Raw genomic sequence first — 22,096 nt, forward strand, 5'->3', positions numbered from 1 at the left:
AGATTTACCGGACCCTTCAAAGCCACCCCGTCAAAGATTTGCAGCGTATTCATCGGCGCGACGCTGCCAATATCGCCCACCAGGCTGCGCCTGGGAGCATTCGTAACGGCCTCTTCAGCCTTGTGCTCCGAGTCTGCGACCAGCACTCTGCAGTCTTCGACTAGCGGTCACCGTGTTCAGTTTGTGGCGACCAAGCTAGCTAGAAGACCATGTCTTCCAAGAAGCCCAAGTTCGAAGTGGTTCCGACAAAGGATCCTGGATATGACACTAATGAAAAGGAAGAGACTGATCCGGATTTCATGTGTGGCTTCTTAGGATACAGGCCGGCTTGGCTCCAGCGGTTCACCAAGGCTTACTACTTTCTTCTGTTCTACACACTCTTCGGCATCTTTCAAGGAGCGCTGAAGGCCTACCTTAACGGTTGCATTTCCACGATTGAAAGGAAGTTCGGACTGACTGGAAAAACCTTCGGCGTCATTCTCATCGCGGACAACATTAGCGCGCTCTTCGCCAGCCTGCTGATAGGTTACTATGCCACGAAGATCAGCCGGCCCAAGATCATCGGCTTTGGTGTGTGGATCTCCGTTCTCGGATGCTTCTGTAGCGTGATGCCTTACCTCATCTACGGGCCGGGATTCATTAACCGTGGTGAACCTGCATTTGAAACGGAGACAAATGCGGTATCTCTGAACGGAATCCAGAGTCCGACGAGTCAACTCAAGTTCTGCACACAGACACATGCCGAAGAAAGCGAAGGTCCAGGCGTTGTCAAAGACGAGACGCCTGCTCCGACTGCCATCGTGGCCGTCTTCTTTCTATTCCTGGCTCTCTTCCTCAATGGTATCGGTGGCACGGCGTTCTACATTTCTGGGGCAACGTACACAGACGACAACGTGAAGAAGAAGAACTCTCCAGTGTACTTCAGTAAGTCCACAAGCCTTATTTCTATAACGCACTGAGCTCGATAGTCGGGCCAAAAGTAGGAACGGTCAGCGTGCTTTTAGTATTTTACGCACTGATAATAACGCATAAGCAGAAAACACAGTAAGACTGCAAACCCGCTACCCTTTCTGTGCCGTTATCGTATTTTTCCTAGTGTTTTGCTGTGTTTCTATAGCTGATATGCCGCGCCAATACGCGCAATCAATTACAGTTATAGGTTTTCATAATATTAGGTAAAGAATGTCTTCTTAGCGTTTTTGTGTGCATTGTAGGCTCCACGGAGAGACTGCGCTTTTTATTTTTCTACCGTAGAGAATGCAAAATATTCTGGTGAAGAGAAATTGAGCTAGAGTGTAATATCATACAAAACTAAATATACTTTCGCTCACGTTTGATGCGCTCTTACTATCAGTCCTAGAAGCTCGCGTATGTGTCTTCGTCACATTAGAAAGCAAGTTAAGGTATCGGTGCCAGTCACTGGACAACTCTTAAGGAATTTCGGTAGAGCAGCGGTGTGGTTATGTTAATAAACGTTGTTTTGAGCGAAAACAAGCAGTCTCCGTCCCTAGAAATGTTTTAATTATTTAATTTCAGATGCAGAACAAATATTAAATAGGGTCATATTTGTTATGCACAGGTTTAATCATGTCTCTCCGGCTGGTCGGTCCCATGTTGGGCTACGTGTCGGCGTCGGTTTGCCTAAGCATCTACGAGTCACCGCTAGGTAAGCAAACCTATTGAATCATCAGTCCATGTCTTCATAGTCTCGTTTTTCAGTATGTTGGAAGTTTTGATACATTCCTGCTTATGTGAGCTCTATAGAAGGGAGCTGCGGAAGTCGCAAAAATATAACGCCTGGGAATAGTTAAAAAAAAAAAAAAAGAAGAAAGCTGACACTGCCATTTAAGCAAAGCAAATCAACCAGTTGAATAGAAATTGTATGTCGGGTGTTGTCGGGGCGGTAAATAGAAGTGCAATAATTTGAAGAGGTAATTCGACTACATTGATCCTCTTTTCAAAACTTTGAATGACGTTGGGACGAACGATTGTAATCTGTATTCTACTTCGCCTGTTCCGTTGTTCTTTTTTTATTTTTTGCACGGAATTCACACCAACATTTTCTTCCATCTTCTCCTAGAAATAAGGCCTTCAGACGCTGTAGGACTGTTATAAAAACTTGAAGCCTAATGTGTACGCCGCGTTCAATCATTCGGGGGCTAATTGCGCAGTATGCTGTCACCCAGATGCTGCACTTGGTAGAGGCGATTGAAAGAGTCTTGAAAATGGGTATGTCTTGCAATAAGTTTCGGTTGAACATTTCTCTGTTGAAGGAAAGCCAATTTGCATATTTTTCTCAGAACTTCTTTCGGAGCATATTGCTGATTTGAAAGCGATACTGTTGTAAGGAAGATTAGAGAGAGAGAAAAATAAAGATGCATATTTTTAAATTATAAAGACCTGGTATTACAAAATATTAGTTTCCGTTATACTCAACGTGAATACTATACCAGTACTGAACTGAGGGAGCCTTGATTACAAAGCTGGAAGCGAAGTTGGTGTCGTGCTCTTATGAAACAATTGTAAAGAAATGAGGGAGGTTCTTCCTGTGCACTTTGCTTATAGCTGACAACACGTGCACTCCATTTTTAGCGGTTCCTTGTCAAAAGAGCGCAGGTGGTGGCCATCACAGCAATATCATTGGGGTTCTCTATGCACATTTTATTGTTTAACGATAGCCGCCTTGAACTCCCCGAAAGACAACACTGCCTACCATGATTTCTCGGTTGTTTCTACATTTGACTCACAGCTATACGCAGCATTAGTTTAAGCTCACCTTTTTACGCACCGTTTCTGGATGCTGTGAGCCAATGCAAAAAAAAAAAAAAATAAAATAATAAATAAAAGAAGCAACAAACTGTTGCCTTGACGGTGAGCGGTCGGTAGTTACTGATGATAGTAGAGGAAATAGCAGCGTCGCGAATTTTGACCCTCAGAAAAAGTGTGATAGGTCAATTAATTGCAGGAAAGGCAAATTAAAATATAGAAAAACTTGAGGACTTCCGGTCGGATATAGTTGTTCAAGCTGTACAAGCTATGTAGACATTATTTTCTGAAACAGAGGTTTACGTAACACCGGAAGTGATTTACGAAATAAACAACACAAAATACAAAAGTGAGGTCGTAAAACATTGCAAAGAGGTGATAAAATTCACAAGAAATATAGAGATGATACTTGTCATGAAAAAACAAAAACAAAAGCGAACTTTGGAAATAGTGCCTTCCAAAAAGCCTGAGCTTTAAGCGTGCATAAAACATCGCCGAAATCAATGGTGAGAAAAACATATGGACAAGAACGAGCTTAATTTTATTTGTGTTCTTCAAGTGTTCGATCTTCATCCCTTTGCCCTACCATGGATCTCTCTGGGCAGGCTGATCCCAGCACTGTTAAAATGACTAAAATGACCTCATGCACTAACTAGCCCCACACGCCTCCCTTCACAAGCATCTTTTTAGAAGACGCTTGTATGTTATCCTGAAACCTACGCTTCCTAAGCGAGTGCTTTTTTGAGAATGTGTGCTTCAATAAAATGCTGCGGAGTGCTTGTTGTTTCAGACAACGATGAGCGCTCGCCAGCTCGCAAAGTTGCTGCATTAAAGGACAAGTTCATTGATTGGCTGTTACCTGCACTCGTGAATGGCAGTTGCGAGCGAAGCCCACCCGACTGAGGCGAATAAGTTCACGCGTCGCTCACGCGCAAGTACGTTGGCGAAACTGACGCTAACCGGCTCACGCTACGTCTACGCGGCGCTGCTATAGTTTGATATGGTTTAGCATTAACGCGGCTTCGATAGCTAGTCCTAATTCGAAATATTTCCTTCGCTGATAAGAGGAAAATAAATACAGTAGAGAATAAGAAAAAAAAATTATAAAGGGAAAGTTGATTTTTGAAACAGAAACACAATCAATGATCATGGCGTCCCTATTACTCTTCCTCGTCCTATTTTTTAGCGCTGTTACGGGAACGCCCTTACCGCTACGTCAACCTTTCCGCCTCGTTTAACTGAATATCTCTGTTAAAACGCTCGGGTAACAATTCGCGTTTCGAAATGAGGGCGGGTAGCGATAAGCGTTTCTTTTCGGTGTGCTAAAGTCTTTTGTATCCATCTGGCTAACGTACACACCCAAACCAAAGCACTATCGCCTCACCACTCTTTGTTCTTCTCTGTAATCCTTTTCTTCTTGCATGTCGTGCTCACAACAGAGAACCCGGGCATCAAGCAGACCCATCCGAATTGGATCGGAGCCTGGTGGCTGGGCTTCGTCATTTGGGGCGGCGCCATGGCGCTGGTGTCTTTGCCCATGTCGCTATTCCCCAAGCACATCCGCAGGAGCTCAGTCTATACTCGGCCTGAAATTGAAAAGTCGGAGCCAAAGTCTCTTCGTGAAAAGATCGCCAGAGACGCAAAAGGTGAGAAGTCTTGTCAGTATCACAGTCAGTCTTATACAAGCTTTTGTGTTTGCCGAAAAAGTCAAACAAATTTATACAGTTCGTGCCAGAAAACGTGTCGATTTAAAACTCACAAAAAACGGAATAATGCAGAGAGGTGCCGAGAACATATTGCTAACGAGCAAAATGTCATAGCAACAAGTATGCCTAAAATAAATAATTAATACAGATGACTAGAGACACTCCACTCCGGAATAGCACAGACTGGTGGGCTAGTTGGTATGGCATTATAGGACCAGCACAAACACGAGGGAAGAAGGGACAAGACACAGCGCTAACAACTGATTGTCTTATTCAGAGCACCTCTGTCTAAGTAGAAGCGGCCACCACTGATAAACAAGAAAAAAAAAACACGGAAAAAACATGACAGACACTGACTATTCAAAAGAAAATGAATTCTAGGATGACACGAAACACTCATGTTCTTTTTTTAATAATGTGATGTACAGCGTGCTAACACATGTCGGATCTATATCTTCGCAATCTCTGAAACTTCAACGATCTCTCTTGCGATAGCACCTTTGTGATACGCTACAACTTCGCAATCTTTGTGGTACGGTATGGTATGGTATGGTATCAACACACCGCAATAGCCACCTTGTATGTAGAGACCAATGAATTTGCCTTAGAAGATAAAAAGAACTGCACTAGCTTGTACATTCGTCCTCAATACCCGTTCGCACCCTAAATATCTCTGTTCTCTCGTGAAAAAATGCCCATCCCGAGTACTCTTCAGCTACAAGCCCGTGGCGATTAAGCCACTGCCCATACGGTTTGAAGCAAAATGCCAAGAGTTGGGATTAATGAATTAAATGCTAAGTATTGTCTCCAGGCATATGAGCTCTACCACCGTGGTACACTCTCCCCATAGTCTGTCACCTCACATTAGCACACTTTCGGAAAGTCTGTACACAGCATGAGCAAGGCACGGTACGGTATGGTATGGTATGGCATCGTGTTGTGCGTGCGCGTATCAGGCGTCTTTGGGACCGGCTGTCGACCGCAGTGGCCGCTAAGCCACCACGGCGGATCAAGGAATAAATGTCGGTGACGCCATTTCCATATGAAGTTCAGATTAAGTGACCCGCAATTCCGTGTTCCACTTGGTAACGCTGCACACTTTATACTCTCTACGGCCAATTGAAGCTTGGTATACTGAGTTCATTGAAAGGGTTGCTGACGTTAAAAAAAAAGCGGCATGACGAGCCTGTTCGACTTCATTACTTACTGGCGCGCATTACGACTCCCGGAAAGATACCTGTAATTATTTAGGATGGCGCAAAAGTTGCAAAAAAAAAAAAAACACCAAGAGATCTAATTTCTCGCCTTCTCCTCGTCCGACAACTGAGAGAAACGATCCGCGCAGTGTCGCAATGACATGACATCTTACATATCCTATGTCCTAGCGGATATAGACGCCTGCCGTGCTTCTGCACTGGCAGAACTCGGCTGTCCGTTCAGAGGCTCCAGAAAAGCCTTCGTCATATACTTCTTTAGCCAGCTTCCCTCAACGTGCAGCGAAACGCAACTTCACGGCGATGTTCTTTTCCGGGGAACAAATATTTGCAGAAACACTCTGAGCTGGAGTCCGGTCTCGGCTGTTTGGCACTTCTGATTGCATTCGTTTTCTTTTCTTTTTTTTTTTTTTCGGATAGGCTTTGCGGCAACTCAAATGTCGATAGCTTTCGCACGTGTGCTCCGAGAACGGAGGGCACTGACACGATACTCCGAACTCTTGAGAGCTCCTGCTCGACTCGGTCCACAAGCTACGATTTTCGGATCGCGCATGTTGGAAAAACCATGCAAAGAGATTTTCTGGCCACGGAGTGCAGACTCTTGTTGTTTGATGGAGATGCATGCTTTAGAATTTTCCAACCGCGACCTACAACTGTTCTCCTTACTTCGGTGTATATTTTCGAGGGTTACAGACTTCAGTAGCAGCGAAGGTGACGTTTGTAAACTAGAGAAGTCAAAAGCCCTCATACTGAAAAAATCGGATTCCGTAAAAGTAGGTTTAAATACTGTCTATCTGCATTTATCCCATATGTGTAAGGCTTTCGGACGTTTTGCATACAAAATGGCAGTAGCTGTCTTGACCACATAGCGGCAAAAAGTTTAGTACATTCGCACGCCCCTCATGCTCCACAAATATTTTAACGCCTTACATATAACTTTTCTTGCACATCGTTGTGACTTCGAGACTTCTTTCAGTGAGGGAACTGCGATTTCCCCCTATATATGCGCGCGCGCGCGCGCGTGTGTGTGTGTGTGTGTGTGTGTGTGTGTGTGTGTGTGTGTGTGTGTGTGTGTGTGTGTGTGTGTGTGTGTGTGTGTGTGTGTGTGTGTGTGTGTGTGTGTGTGTGTGTGTGTGTGTGTGTGTGTGTGTGTGTGTGTGTGTGTGTGTGTGTGTGTGTGTGTGTGTGTGTGTGTGTGTGTGTGTGTGTGTGTGTGTGTGTGTGTGTGTGTGTGTGTGTGTGTGTGTGTGTGTGTGTGTGTGTGTGTGTGTGTGTGTGTGTGTGTGTGTGTGTGTGTGTGTGTGTGTGTGTGTGTGTGTACATCATGTTTCTTCGTGTACTGCTTGCGCCAACAAGGGTCCGCAGCAGCTCATCACCTGTATTTGAAAGAGAAAACTTGTGCGGTTACGCTGAAGTAATGACACGATCCTTTAAGAGAGATCGAGTTGATTACAAGTCATTCTTTATGTTCTAAAGCGAGGTGCTCACCTTGTAGTCTGAGTCAGGACCTCAAGCAGTCTGCCAGGGATTTTTTTATTCTGGGACATGGGTTTGATGTTTTTTCGCCAAAGCGGCAAAAGTATGACACTAGACGAGCGTCCTATAGATGCTGACTCTGTTGATGCGGTAGACACAACTACTGACACGAGCAGCGGTAACGTATACGATTGGGAGAACTCCACGCTTTTCACCTCTGTTAGAGAGGATGGATGGCGATCCCTGCGCAGTCATGAAAGATAAAGCATTATCGCTTGATATACTTATTTTAACAGTGTGTAAATGTGTGCTTACCACGCAGATTTCAAGACTTCTGTGAAACGGCTCTCCAAGAACCCTGTCCTCATGTGGAAAATGGCCACACTTATTTTCATCATCAATGCCATTGGCGGCTACGTCAGTATGTTCCCGAAGTACGTTGAAAACCAGTACCGAGTTTCTGCGTCGAAGGCCAGCCTTTTTACAGGTATGTGTAATAGCACACATAAGGCACACGTGTCCATGGCGAGCTAAACTTTGTTAAAATAATGACAGTTGTACTCCACTCGATAATTATTCAAGTAACTTAAGCGCACATTTCTCGTAAAAAACTTATAAAACCTTTGTCGAGCAAATGCTGAGCTAGTTTCAGTGCACATTATAGGGTGAGCAGCCTTTCTGGACAAGCCTGCTATGGTGAGAGGAAATATGCAGCGTAACCACAAAAAAAAAAAAAAGGAGGGGAGGGGGGCGCAAGCAAGTTGCCCTAATTATTCTTGAAAACAATTTGCCATGAAAATTTCGGGAACCATGTGAATAATTCTTAATTACGAAAAATATTAAGTCATAATGAAAGGCCTACAAGATCAACATCACTTTGTATCCCCGCTGGATAAAAGTAGTGGTGCCTTATTTTCCCCACAATTGTCGAGGTGGATCATCAGTCTTTATAATAGCTGGCCATCTTTTCGAGCGGGAGCCAACGGTCATCGATTATAACCTCCTTTCATGTCTGAAAGCACAACGACGCTTCTCAAGCAAACAGTGTCGTAAATTTTATCCGCTTCGAACTTCGACTATACGCCCCAAGGGATGCTTTGTTCAGCGCGTATATCGAAGTTATGATACTGTAGTTCTTTCGGACCGACGAATTCTTGGTACCTCTTCTTGCCTGGCATCTTGAACAACAGTTAGTGAAAATGCTTAGCCCGAAATACTGCGCAATGGCGTCAGGAACAGCTTTACAATTTCTGATACCGAAATGAATGTTTATGAAAAGTTAACTAAAGCCATTACCAATGACTGGAAGCGACTACACTCAGAATCAATCCAGTCAAGTCATGCACTATACTGCTCGCTGCGCTCATGAAGGCTACTGATCGTCGACTGTGTTTTTGGCACTTTAGAGTCGCTAAATACCAACTCGTAACAATTAAAAGGAAAGAAATTAATAAAGATTACCAATTTCAAGCGGATCTTACGAAAAGGTTTGCTCGTGTTCCCCTTTCTTGGCAACTTATCACTTCTCGCAGATATCAAGGTATTTATCGCTTATTAGAAACAAGGCAAACTAAGCGCAAATTTCTGTAAGGCACTGATAACTGTTGCAGCAGAAAACAAATCTGGAATAGGGATTACCTGCCGTATGAAATTAAGAGAATCTCTCTAGCTTCAGCCTTTTTTTTTTCTGTGTCAGCAATTTAAGACGAGGCTTTGTTTCAATTCATCGCGTCTAAATGACGCTAGCACGTCAATTAATGAGCTTAAAGCACGCTTATGTTAAATCGGCAGTTTCAACCAGGCTTAAAAGCGACGCGAACTCATCGACCGACAGTTTATTTTCTTCTTTCACAAACGATACAAGCAGAGCAATAAAGAAACCTCTGATAGGGAAGCTATTTATGCCGATGTTCCAAAGTCGTGCCTAATTACTGTGGCAGTGTGAAGCTTGGTGCCAAAAGGCGGGTGCTGAGTCAATCAGAAGCCACGTAAACGTAAACTGCCGCCCTGGAAGCATAGCTTCGTAAAGCCCGTGGCAAGTATACGATTTGTGCAGCTTTGTTTATATATGTACATGTATATTTATATATGTTTATGTGTGTATAATTAAAGTCCGCCGTGCGGCAAGACTTACTGCAAAAGCTATACGGTCACGGTTCTACGGTGACGTGGTCGCGGTTTTCAAACGACCACACCCTTGGCTCATGGACGAACGGACCTCATTACTGGCTATGACATGCAGCCAATGATGATGACCGGTACCTGCGCTGAGTTGTCTGGGCTGTCATGGGCGTGGGCATTCGCTACCCTGGGACTTCTGTGATTTTCGGGTGATGTCTCCGTTACGTTGCCCATAACGTGAAGCGAAATTAAAAAAAAAAATGGCTTCGTATCCGATACGGCCGTAAAGACTGTAGGCTTTTCTTGGTAAAATCAAATGACCCTCAGACAACTGCAGCCGCGCAAAGTAACCCAATCGCCAGTTCTGGCGGCACGCCCAATCACTCAAACGGTTCATTGCCTAGATGCAATTTCTTTTTTTTTCTTTTTACGCGACTATCTGTCACAGAACCTTCGTTCGGAGTGGTAAAGTCCACCGTTATCATCGTGTCGTCCGAAGCATTGATAGAGTTACAGAGGATGGAAACGTAATGCACGCAGGCCCCACCAAGGTGCTGGCTATGATGGTCGGCCTCTTCCTCGGCGGAATGATCATTCGCTTGTGGAAGCCTCGGGCCCGCACCATCGGCCTGCTGGGAGCCTTCGCCGATTTCATCAACATTTTGGGACTCTTCGCGGGAATCTTCCTTGGCTGTTCTGGTTGGCAGCTGGCCGGCACAAATGTGGGCAGCGATGGCAGGTACTGCGATGGGGTTTTAGGTGGACCGTGATTCAGTTTTTTTATATCAATTGAAGCAGCTTAAAATCAATTGTAAGGCCTCTTGAAAGTGATGATGTCAAAAATAAATTTATTTTTTTCGAAACGCACCACGAGAAAGAAACAATTAATTATACAATTATTATTTTCTGTGCTTGTCGAAATATGACACTCATTTTTCGTATAACGCCGTCACAAGAGTCTTCCAAACAATAAAGAGAGAGAGAGAGAGAGAGAGAGAGAGAGAGAGAGAGAGAGAGAGAGGGGGGGGGGGGAGGGGGGGTTCTAATTTCACACTACTTTCATTCTTTTGAGTTCCTGAAAACTGAAGCCCGTAAAATGTGTTAAGGTTTCAGCGCATAAAAAAATGCGCTCCTATATTTCTGTAGTACGTATTTAGTGCATTAGGTATTTCTCGCTTTGCAAAATTGCTCCAAAACGAGAGGGCCAGTGCAAGATAAATGGGATCGGAAGCAAAAACTTATGACTATTTTTTTTTATTTTTTTTTTTTGCGTTAGAGGTCTGAAACTCATATCGTAGCAAGGAGCGAGTGGTGCTCACATGAGAGGGTAATTAGCACATATCATAAAATAACAGGCCGCCATAGATTTACACGGTGAGGTCTTAAGGGTCGCGTAATCCACTCCCTTCTCAAAGGCGGTGTTTACAAATTAAGTTTCCATTATAGGTGCTCAAAAGCGCGACGTTCATAGCTTGTAACGAACGCAGTGGTCAGGGAATCAGATGGATGCTAGCTGTGCCACCTCACGCCTCCTCTGTAATCGTGTCCGTGTAAACGCTTGGGCAAAGCTCCTTAGTTTAAGTGAGCGTTGTTATTTGATGTTGTCATGAGCCTTGCTGTTCGTTGACCAGAAGAGCACAAAAAGCAGGGAGGATAAGACTGTACGTTGGCAGTAGGCGATATATACATATGGCGGACTTCCAAACAACAAGTTCACTGGAATAGGGGGTAGGGGGGGGGGGGATAGAAATATTGCAGTAGATGGCTTACAAGAAGTCAGAAACAAAGGAAAATACAGAAGAAAGGGACACATTATGCCCTCATTTCAACTGCTTCTAACTACAGAAAGGAAGGAAACTACACACAACAAAACTAAATAAGGCATGTATCGCTGTATGGTGTACATTTCTCCCCGCAGATAAATAAATTTTAAATTTGAAGTCCTGCGGTAGTGACAATTTATTATTGTTTTTATTTGGTTTCCGGCGCACGGGAATTAAAGAATTTTTCAGTCTCAACATTGTGATCATGTAGGACACTTATTGCGCGAAATTATATTCAGTCTCTGCTCTCAGCTTACAGCAGCAAATTTTACCTGCTTTTGAATATATTAGGCTGAAAAAAAAAAGATAATTGAACATTATGAACCGTTCACAACTATTAGTCTTGGTACCGGTGTACATCTGCGTAACTTAGCACGCATGTCATCCCAAGGCTTGGCGATGAAAAATGCATGCAGAGACGTCGCAGGTGTGGTACTCATTCAGTAAAGTTTGCTGTAAAAAGCACGTTCGTAGCTAAACATGTGCTGCAGTCTACATGGTATGCCTAGACTAATTTGGTTCCTTTTCGTGAGGAGCTCCTGAAAGGAAAGGACTCAGTGCAAGAACGTTTTTACGATGGCACTGAAAAAAAAAAAAAAAATGAATGCTCGATCACGCAAATTTCCATAAGCTTTGAAATGTTTCCTTTTTTTTTTTTTTTAATCCGTCATTACACTTCAAACAGTGTAATCTATACGCATAAGAGCATATTTCAGCGAAAAAAAGCTATATTTCATAATTTAGTTTTTGTTTGAAGATTTCCCTTTCGCCGACAAAGGTTCGAAATGCTGGAAAAGGTGTTTGAACCATGCCTTCAAGCCTGAATAATCACATTCTGAATGTTTAAAAAACAATTATATCACATTCACGGCATCAGGGCGTAGATCACGCGAAGATAGGGCAGAACATACTGGTTGAACGAACTTAGTTTTGCTGTTATCTTAGAATAAGGCGGTGATAGGTAAGTGAAATTCACCTTTGCTGATATTTTGTTCAATCAGGAAGACACATTGTGAGGTGATAGTTATTCCTGTCCGACGCATAATTAACTAAAATTGAATGATGAATCCCGATAGCGGGCATTTTTATATTATAAATTTAGAGGCAGTCATATTCCTAAACAATTTTATTTAGCAGAATTCTTCTAATGCGCGTGCATTCCGAGACATTCGCTCCCAAATTTTCAGCTTTATCTGCGCAATAGCGCATCACGGCGTTGACAATCAGCGTAAAATTTGTCCCGGCGTCATACGGCATTTCGTCTCCCAACGACGTAGAGCGCCCGGTGTATCTCAAAACTGTTCGCCTACCACTTTCGCTAATAAAAATGGAGGAAACGTCTGACGAATCAACTGCGTCACTTTAGGAAGGAGCATAGCGACGAATTCTATGGCCTTGCAAGCGTAATTAAGTAAAAAAATTAGTTGTGGTTTAGCTCTGCTTAACCCTAGTTGAATTGCGAAAGCAACGGCGGAATCTTCTTTTGCCTGCTACATTATTCCCCTATCACGCTATGTCAGTGAAAGGTGCTACATTATTGGGACACTTAAGCTCATCCTTTAAGGGTATGACGCGAGAGCGTAAGCTACCAGCCCACATATAAAGTCACGCTTCAACCAAGCCGCATGGACGTGCCTGCGTGTCGTAGTGGTAACGAGAATGCAAATGATTCTGGCAGGCTGAATCTGATATCACCCTCCCATATAAAACGAGCGACCCGAGTTGGCAGCTCCTGCCCGTGGCATAGGGGTAACGTGAATTCAAATCTCATGGCAGGCTGATTTTTTTATGAGGAGGAGACCGTAGCTACGCCTCTTCACGGCGTAGCTGCGACAACCCGAGGTCTCGCTTTGGCTGTCGGAGTATTGTTTTCGCAATAAAACAGTTGGATCTTAGGGTCGATCGCATCAGAATACACTTACTCAAGAAACATTCTAAGAAATGTAGTAGTATAACTCGCGCGACGACCTCGGTGGTTCAAGTGTAAGCATTCATGCTAACCGCAGTAGCTAAGAAATTTATATTGTATGGCTTAGTTGATAATGTGCGTTATGGGGGCAATAAAGATCTCACCTTGTGCTCCCTGGCTACATAATTTAAATGCAGAGGTGGGTTTCACTTATATATCCACGCCTAGGTTCAAGAAATTCATAAAGCTTAACATTGATCAATCTGTATTGAATTAAGTAAATTGTGCAAGCGACCAATGATTGAAAGGAATTGCAACCACAGCACAATGGCAGGGTTCTGCTATAGTGCAGGAGTGCTCGTAAGTCTATGCGATGTGCACCTGCCGTAATATAAGCCGATGAAAAATGCTTATACAGCCCAGTTAATTCCGTTCCTGCTACCACAATGTATACGCAGTGCAAGGTTCATATCTCATTCGCATGCATTTATTTCGTGAGTCGCGAAAATGTTGACTGATTTTCGAAAGGATGAGAATTAAAGGATAATCCACCCCAGTGTGATGCTAACCGCCACACAGGTTTTATTCTACAAAATTAGATGGACCCATCTGCAACAAAAACTTCAGCTACAGCAACACTTTTTGCGCAGGTTCTCGCTGGAAAACTCCTGTAACGAGCACTGTGCTTGTCCAACCACTCGCTTCCAGCCAGTCTGCCACGTCACCAACAGTGCCACGTATTTCTCTCCCTGTGCTGCCGGTTGCATCGACCGAGGAAACGTACGTTGTTTTGCATTTGCAAAAACCCATCGCTGGTTATGGGAATTTTCCGTGAACAATTTGTAGAAAGGTTAAAGCAAGCTGCACTGAAATATTCGTTCTGTCTGGGCTGAATGTTGTATGTCCCATCGTCAAAATCCGGCTAACGAGAATCAATGAGCTATAGATGAGACGGCTCCTGGCAGCCTAGCGAAGAGGGAGTATTCAAAGTAGACGCGGATTCCGAACACCTCCTCCCTCTTTGTCAAGAATTTCAGTTCCCCCTTGTTCTTGTCCCTATCGTGAAACTTCACCTTTTGCTGTGCAAAATCTAACTGTGTCCTCTTGGACCTTGATTTGATATCATAATTGAAATATGCCCGTTGTGTCGAAAGACGGTGCGGGCAAGTAACGTTATAATTAGTTTCTGTTATTTGCCCATACTATACTCTGTTCCGCGGAGAACAGTTATTAGCCGCAAGCATGAAGAACTTGGTCCGTCGAAAAGACAACGCCGTACTAAGTTTCGGCTCGGGTTTTGTCGGAATCGGAACTCAGTAGCAAACTTGAAAGCCTGTAGTTGAGGCGGTGTCTCTTCCCTTACGGCGTGGTTTATGTGTCCATCAAGAACTATGATGGATACTGCGCCTTTACTTCCCTATAAACCAACTAACAAATTCCATGTAGATGTTTACCGAAAAGTTAGACTGTCATCGCACCTTGCTTTCCGCAAAAGTATACTTAAACAAAAATATAAAAGGAATTACCTGAATTTGAAAGGAATTATCGCGTTTACCCTTGAGGCAAGGCTTGAACGTACGCCTAATGTGTTTATACTCGACTCGCAAATGTGGTTATAGATTTGTCATGTTAGCTGTGACGCGGCCACTGCGGGTCTCATAAAAAATTTTCAAAAGTAGGGATTTAACCGAACTCCTGGCGTAATGGGACTTGCTGCACATAGAGGAGTGAGAGGAGCGCAGACTTACTCATTGTCCTTTCAAGGCTGGAAGCATGGCACAGCGTTGCCTTGAGCCAATCTAAGTTGCTGACTTCAGAATTAGCTGCAATCTTGCCCCTGAGAGCATATCTTACCTTTTTTCAATTCTTCAGTTTGCGGCCTGTTAATGTCGATAAAGTTAGCACAATTACAAAAACTTCCGTATAGGTGATTCTTGTTATTATGTAACTGAAAATATTAATTAATTAGGGGAGAGGATACTACGCTACGATGCCATTAATTGGCGGCGAATAATAATAAACAATACCCAAGGGGAATTAATGATATGGAATCTTTTTCCAGGCGCCCTTTTTCAGCTTTGTCAAGTGGAGTGTACAAGACTTGATGATCAATGATGGTCAACCACTCGCAAGGACTTGTGTCTACTTCTACTTCTTTGTCTGCGATATCTACTTCGATCGTCAGATCCATTGCATCTTGCATTACCATTTATCGTTCTCGCAGGGTACCATGGCCTGCTCGTGTCTTCTTGGAAACTCGACAGGTGGACTAGATGCGCTGCTACCGAAAATCACCAACGGCTTCTGTGACTTCCCGTGTCAGAACTTGTTCATCTTGGTATTGATCGTCAGCCTAGGAAAGCTAATATCACAGCTTTCTAGGGTAGGGTCGACACTCATCACGCTGAGGTAAGTGTTATCGAGCGTAAAACATGCTGTTCATGGCAAGAAGGACGTTCCTTCGAACCTAGATATTGTAATGATTGGCGTCATGTTATCTCAGTGAGTACACATAAACTAGCTGCCCGACTGAGCTCAGTTCAACTAACAAGGCTACTGGCGATAGGTATATCGATGGTAGCAGATTTATAGCTGGCTGATCAATGACTGTTTTAGATAATTTTAATAATAAATTGTCAAGTGTGGTCATGAAGATACATACTTCCTTATTGTGTATGAATGGCTACTCGTTGAAGTCTATTAGCACGTCGTCAATCCGTCATATGTAAAGTGATGCGCAATATGTCACGCCGATCATAAAAGTGATTGTATTAATTCTAAATAACTTTCGTTTCCATTTCTGTCGAAGAATCTAGTGCAATATAACATACAGTGTTTCTGCTATGCTGCAATTGTTAAGGTTTTGTCTTAGCCTTTCGCATCACGCGAACCCACAGCAACCCTGGTATTGAGAGTTGTAAACGTCGATGTCTCGATGCCATCGCTGCATCATGGCTTCACTGCGCTCTATAAGCGGCGTACAAACCGATGGCAGCGTCGCCAGTGTAGGCTTCGATAAGTACGCCGTCATGTCCTTCATCCGATGGAATTTGCATTGTGACATAAGTAGCATGGACTGCCGGTATACTGCGATAATATTTGTACATCCAGAAACAGTTTTCTTTCTCTTACATCACGGATCAAACCCTTAAACTACGACAGAGCTCACATGCCTCCAGCTAATCATGCAAGACGACGACCGAGAGCGCACTCTTTGATTTCATTTCGCCCTAACCAGTCACTTCTTATGCCGTTGTATGTTATGTTCTTTATGTATTTATGCATGTATGTATGTATGATACATGTATGTATGTATGTATGTATGTATGTATGTATGTATGTATGTATGTATGTATGTATGTATGTATGTATGTATGTATGTATGTATGTATGTATGTATGTATGTATGTATGTATGTATGTATGTATGTATGTATGTATGTATGTATGTATGTATGTATGTATGTATGTATGTATGTATGTATGTATTTATGTATGTATGTATGTATGTATGTATGTATGTATGTATGTATGTATGTATGTATGTATGTATGTATGTATGTATGTATTTCTCACACAAGCAAATAGAATTTCTGGGAAGGAAAGGAAGACGAGCCACGAACAAGCTGTGCACAGCTCGTGGCTCGTCCTTTTCTTCTAGTGAGAAATGATCTTTGGTTTGTGACTCTCTCTCGCTCTGTTACGCTTTCAATAGCGCCGAGTTAAAACAAGTAAGGCGAAAAACGTTTGGGCGCTTTCACTATAGTCGGTTTAACACAAATAATACCGAATATATCGGCCATCGAAAATTGCGCTCCTCCTCTTTCCCTTCAACTCGGCGCACCCTGGAGTGCAAGAAAAATATAAAGAAATTAATTCGCGACGGCACCCGCCATGCCCCATCCCACCCGAGTCACCTGGGAGCGTTTAGGGAGTGGGTGCACCGAAAAGCAGAGCTAACGTCATCGTGGAGGGATTGCGCGGCAGACATGGCATTAAGTGAATTACAGTAATTAAATTACTGTAATTTAATTACTTTTCCGGGTAATTAGCAATGTAATGAATTATTTTTTTGGTTTGGTAATTTAGTAATGCAATGAATTACGTTTTGAAAGTAATTTCGCATCAAAAGTAATTAATTCCTTTCGAAATTACTTTTACTAAAGTGCGCTACTACTCCTTCAATAGACAACAAAGTAGAGTGCCGCGAAAGCAGGAGTGACGTTCGGCAAACCGAAGCCAGAGTGATGGATCAGCAAAAGGAGACAAAATTGAGCAGAATAGTGCGTCTTAGTTTTAGTTTACTAGCTTTACTTAGTTTTGGCATGGATGAAAACTAGAAAGTACTTTAAAAGTAATTGAATTACTCAGTCGAAGTAATTGTAATGTAATTTCATTACTTTTTCGGAATAGTAATGAGTAATGCAATTTAATTACGTTTCTGTGATTTTCAAGAAAGTAATGAGTAATGTAATTAATTCCTTGCCATGTATGTTGCGCGGGCAGGTGTCGTCGTATTCGGTTGCGAGCGGTTGGCAGGAATACATTTTATAAATATGTTTTTATAAGCTTCGCGCAAAGCTTTCAAATTTCATTCAAATTCTCACAAAGACCATCTTTAAGATTTCTAGCATTAAAATATTACCGTTATTGCCATTTCGCGGCCTATTTATGCGTCCGCAATTTTACCATTTTTATTTCTGCCTTGCGTATTAGTTACCAAAACATACGTACAGCAATCGGCGCGTCATTGCGAATTGTCAAACGTTCGGTACTATTCGTGTTTAGGTACCGGAAATAAAATAAATTGTTGATTATTGTGCAATGCTGTTAACGGTTCACGTATGCAGCTTTTCGTAACTACATAACCTTGGTTCAACTCTTCGAGTTAACCATACCTTATCCCTTATTGTTTTTCAGGTGTGTTGACCCGGCTGACAAAGGAATGGCACTGGGGATGCTTGCCAGCTGTCTGAACTTCCTCGGTGAGCAATATCTTCTCTTTAATACTTAGGCGCTTTCTAAAGAACAGCACGTTTAGGAAAGGCTGGATGCGTGGTCCAATACCATGTCCTGAAGTATAGGCCATCATTTTGATGCTCATACCGACAGCGTACAAGGGCGAAGAGCTGGAAGAAAATAAATCCATCTATGTGTCTTTTATTTTTCCAACTATAGTGTTTAGCTTAATGTATTCACTTCTAAATCAGTGCCCTTCTTTCTCACAGGAGCCGTCCCATACCCTCTGATCTACACGGCCATCTTTGACGCCACCTGCCTCGTATGGGAAGATCGTGGAGGCCACCGAGGCAACTGCTCGTTCTACGACGCCGACAAGCTGCGCGTCGCCTTCCACGCAGTCACAATCGTCTTCATGAGTCTCGGACTGGTGTGTCAACTCGTCATGTCCTACTACGCCAAGCGCGTGAAAGACATGTACGGAGAAGCGGACGGTCACGCTGACTACGGAGACTTGTCCAAGCCAGAAAATGAAGCGTTGGAACTCAACGGCATAAACGGCATCGACGATGTGAAGACGGCATCCAAGAGTCCATGAGTGCGAACGGCTGCTGCTCATGTATGTGCGCCGCATGAGTTCAGGCGCCAGAACACTGCAGAAAACTGGTGCGCGCGCATTTTGGGAGACTTCATCAGCCTCAGCGTTGTACAACTGAATTCCGCGGTCTCCTCGTGTGCATCAAAAACTAGTGAAAGCGCGACGTACGCAGCTCGCAAGATCAACAACGCTGGCAAGCCTACTGATCCCTGTGGAAACGACAGCGTCGGAATAGCCATCGCACGATGACAAAGCTAGCGCTACACAGTGTCTGCGCTCGTTGCATTTAGCGTCTTCGTTAGGGTTCTTGTCTACACGTTGACGCCTCAGTACAAAATGTGATTGATGTTCATGAGAAACCCATATTGTCACTAATAAACTTTGCGGTCCTCGTTCCAGAGAGAATCTCATCCGTTTGAAACATGTATGTTGCATGATAAAACGGCGTCCTCGGCCACGCAGAGGTGAAAGCCAACGGAATGCAGACGTTCTTGCTTTCACAGGCAAAAGCGAATTATCTGTGTCAAACGGGACCATGAACAATGAGATGCCTAGGTATTGCGTGCAGGTACCGGTCGAGGGAGTACGCCACGAAGCGAGCCGGGCTTTCCTTTACACACGCTCGTCAGTTTACAAACCGTTATTTTAAACTCTGCGAGAAATACGCCGGTGCTGTCAGTTCTGATGAATTGTACAACAAGGCGGACATTATTTAATTTATAGACCCCAGAGATGAAACAATCAATTAACTAAACTTAAGTAATTAACTTTTTTTTTTTACTTCTGATTTCAGGGTCGACATTATTTAAGAACTTTAAGTCTGCCAACATAGAAGTTGAGCCCAATGTCGGGGAAATCATGTTGACTGTTTTACGTCATAAAATAGACAAACGGCTTTCGTTTTTGCATTAGTAATGCAAGCAACACCAGAATGATGCTACGCGTACCACGCTGACGTCATCGAACTAATCATCGGTTCAGTTTTTTTGGCGCATACAACCTCCTTCCGGACAGCCGTCACGACTACCCACCAGCCTAGCATCAAAGTACTCCCAAAGAGACATTGTAAATAACCGTATGTGCAAAAGCCGTTATTGTTGTTTTTGTTGTTCTGGCTGTAAGAAGGAAAAGAAAATGCACGGGCCTGCTACTGGCTCTGTAGCTGAACCAACTCCGCTGCCTCGTGCGGACAGAAGAGAAAATAGAGAAGAAAAAAAAAGAAGAGGGAGAGAAAGACGCGCGCCGCAACAATAGCCGTCGTCCACCCCCGAAGCAGTGGCGGTTGCAATGACGGCCTACAACAGATAAAAATCGGTGGCTGGCTAGCCCCCGCAGCAAGCGGCGCTGACCTACCGTCACAGCCCCGTATGGCCAGGAACGGCCACCCTTCACCACATAAAGACAATTTATTGGGTACATACAAAAACGCCCATTACTCACAAACCAAAGCACTCTACAAAACTCTATAGGTTACCATATACATAATAAACTAAAAAAAAAACATGATTCACCACCTCTTGCCTTGTCAGATGGAAGGAAGGATGCACTGGGTGCGATCCTCCTGTGAGGTTACAGACCTGAACCTGCGACCATCATCATCCTACGGCTACCCCAGGCAAGGCCTCCCGCACCATAAGGTTTGGGGGGGGGGGGGGGGGGTTGTTTCCGGGAGCAGGCTTTTTCCCAGCCGAGGGGCTCATGCAATCCGGCCTGTTCTCACCGGGGCGGGGTCGCAGTGCATATACACCACGTCCACACCCCCTCGGTCGGTCGAAGCCTGACGCGAGCAAGTCTTCTAATATCTCACTTCTAGTTACAAAAACGCACATCACTCAAAAACCAAAGAACTATACAAAACACTATAGGTTACACATAATAATAAACTAAAAAAAAATTATTCGCCACCTGTTTAGAAAAAGTTTTATTAGATATAAGACATTCACATTACACATTCACACGAGCGGTGACAAATGATTAAAACAGAAATTGCACAGGATTAACAACAAAGGAAAGTATACATAAAATACATCCTAACGAACAAATAAATCACAGATTAGTATTTACATACAGAATAATATTTGGGCAGTTCGTGATGATGATATATACAATTTTGAATGGCAATGTACATGAAGGTATAGAGATGTGTAGAAACTTTGCCAAATAAAGTAAATATAAGCATATACAGCAATCGTATGTATGTACAGTATGTATTGGACATGTGGGTTCCAATGTGAACAGCTGTGAGTGTACTTTGAGTATATTTGAATTACATTGCTGTGAGTATATTTGCATTATATTACAGGTACCAAGATGTGTTCAAAACCACTAAGTACACGTTCATTCGACATGTGTGGATGCACATGCGTGTTGCGATGTATACAGGAGTGAGTTGACATAAACATTTACATTATATTACAGGTACCAAGGTGGGTTAAAAACCACCCGTACACGTCTATCCGACACGGAAACAAAAGGGCAAGACCATTGGCGAAGGAACTCTCGTTCCCGAAGGTAGAAAAGTTCCTCAGCCAGAAATCTTACGATCTCCTTTCGTTGACGCGCCAGGATAGGGAAAAGCGCACGTCGGCGCCGGCTCGATGCGACAGCCTCACAACGATAGCGCCATAACGCGAAAGCGCCAGCTACAATCAGCAATCGTGCAAAGCGACCGCGAGGACATCTACCATTTATCTGAAATCTATTAATACCTAGACATCTGAAACCGGCGTGAACAGCCCTCCAAAAAACACAAGCAATGACGCATTGCTGGGTCATGTGACGATTGGATTCTTGAAGTGGGCAGTTGGGACACTGCGCTGTCCGCACAATGCACCATCGCTGCAGCCGGTCTCGTGTAGGCAAAACTCCCCACTCCAAAAGCCACATAAAGTCACGTAAATGTACTGGCAGCAACGATGCTGTGAGTAGTAACCAAGAAGTGGAATCCGCCCTTCGCCGATGTTCCGCAGGCACCAGCGGAAGTAGTAGCGTTCCCATTGACTCCACTACTCTGTTCGCCGAGACGTCTAAGTCAGGGCTCACATGGCGGACTTGGCGACAAAATGCCACCATACACGAATAAAAAAACAGGCATCCGGAAAGCGTGAGGCCCCCATTGAGTGGTATGTCAGGGACAAGCTCCCTCACATTTGTGCCTAAAAAATAGAAGGCAAGCACCCATGCTGGGCACTCATCACCCTGCAGATAACGAAGAAGGAAGCGTAGAGCCAGCAGTCGACAGCAGACTGACAAAGAAAGGAAGGCAAACCCGCCCTTCGAACGTGGCTGGCTGAGTGCCGCACGGCACACTAGTTCCGTGCGACCTGCCCAGAAAAATGAACTTACAAGAGACTGAAGAGAACGCAAAATTCTGAGAGGTGCATGCGTTACATGTGCGAGGTACCATATTCGCCTAAAGAAAACTGTGTGGACAAGGTAGCGTTTCTCCAACATGGGTAGTTCAAAGGAACTGGCTGTAGTCACCTTGCTGCGCACCTCGTTTAAGACGGAAGTCCACACCGAAGC

The 22,096-nt window shown here is 43.8% G+C and overlaps 1 protein-coding gene across 1 annotated transcript; it reads left to right on the forward strand.

Moving 5' to 3' along the window:
* The first annotated feature begins 209 nt into the window (after positions 1–209).
* Positions 210–18,961, forward strand: LOC146207640 (solute carrier organic anion transporter family member 74D-like). The gene is made up of 9 exons (XM_084587130.1): positions 210–924; positions 1,580–1,666; positions 4,206–4,412; positions 7,485–7,649; positions 9,824–10,022; positions 13,666–13,795; positions 15,240–15,424; positions 17,935–17,999; positions 18,243–18,961. The coding sequence occupies exons 1-9, from the start codon at positions 210–212 to the stop codon at positions 18,569–18,571; spliced, it is 2,082 nt and encodes a 693-aa protein (XP_084443256.1). The 3' UTR covers positions 18,572–18,961.
* Positions 18,962–22,096: the final 3,135 nt, after the last annotated feature.

This window comes from Amblyomma maculatum, chromosome 1 (genome assembly GCF_055883805.1).
Source record: "Amblyomma maculatum isolate TAMU_Amacu chromosome 1, ASM5588380v1, whole genome shotgun sequence".
Lineage (NCBI taxonomy): Eukaryota > Metazoa > Arthropoda > Arachnida > Ixodida > Ixodidae > Amblyomma > Amblyomma maculatum.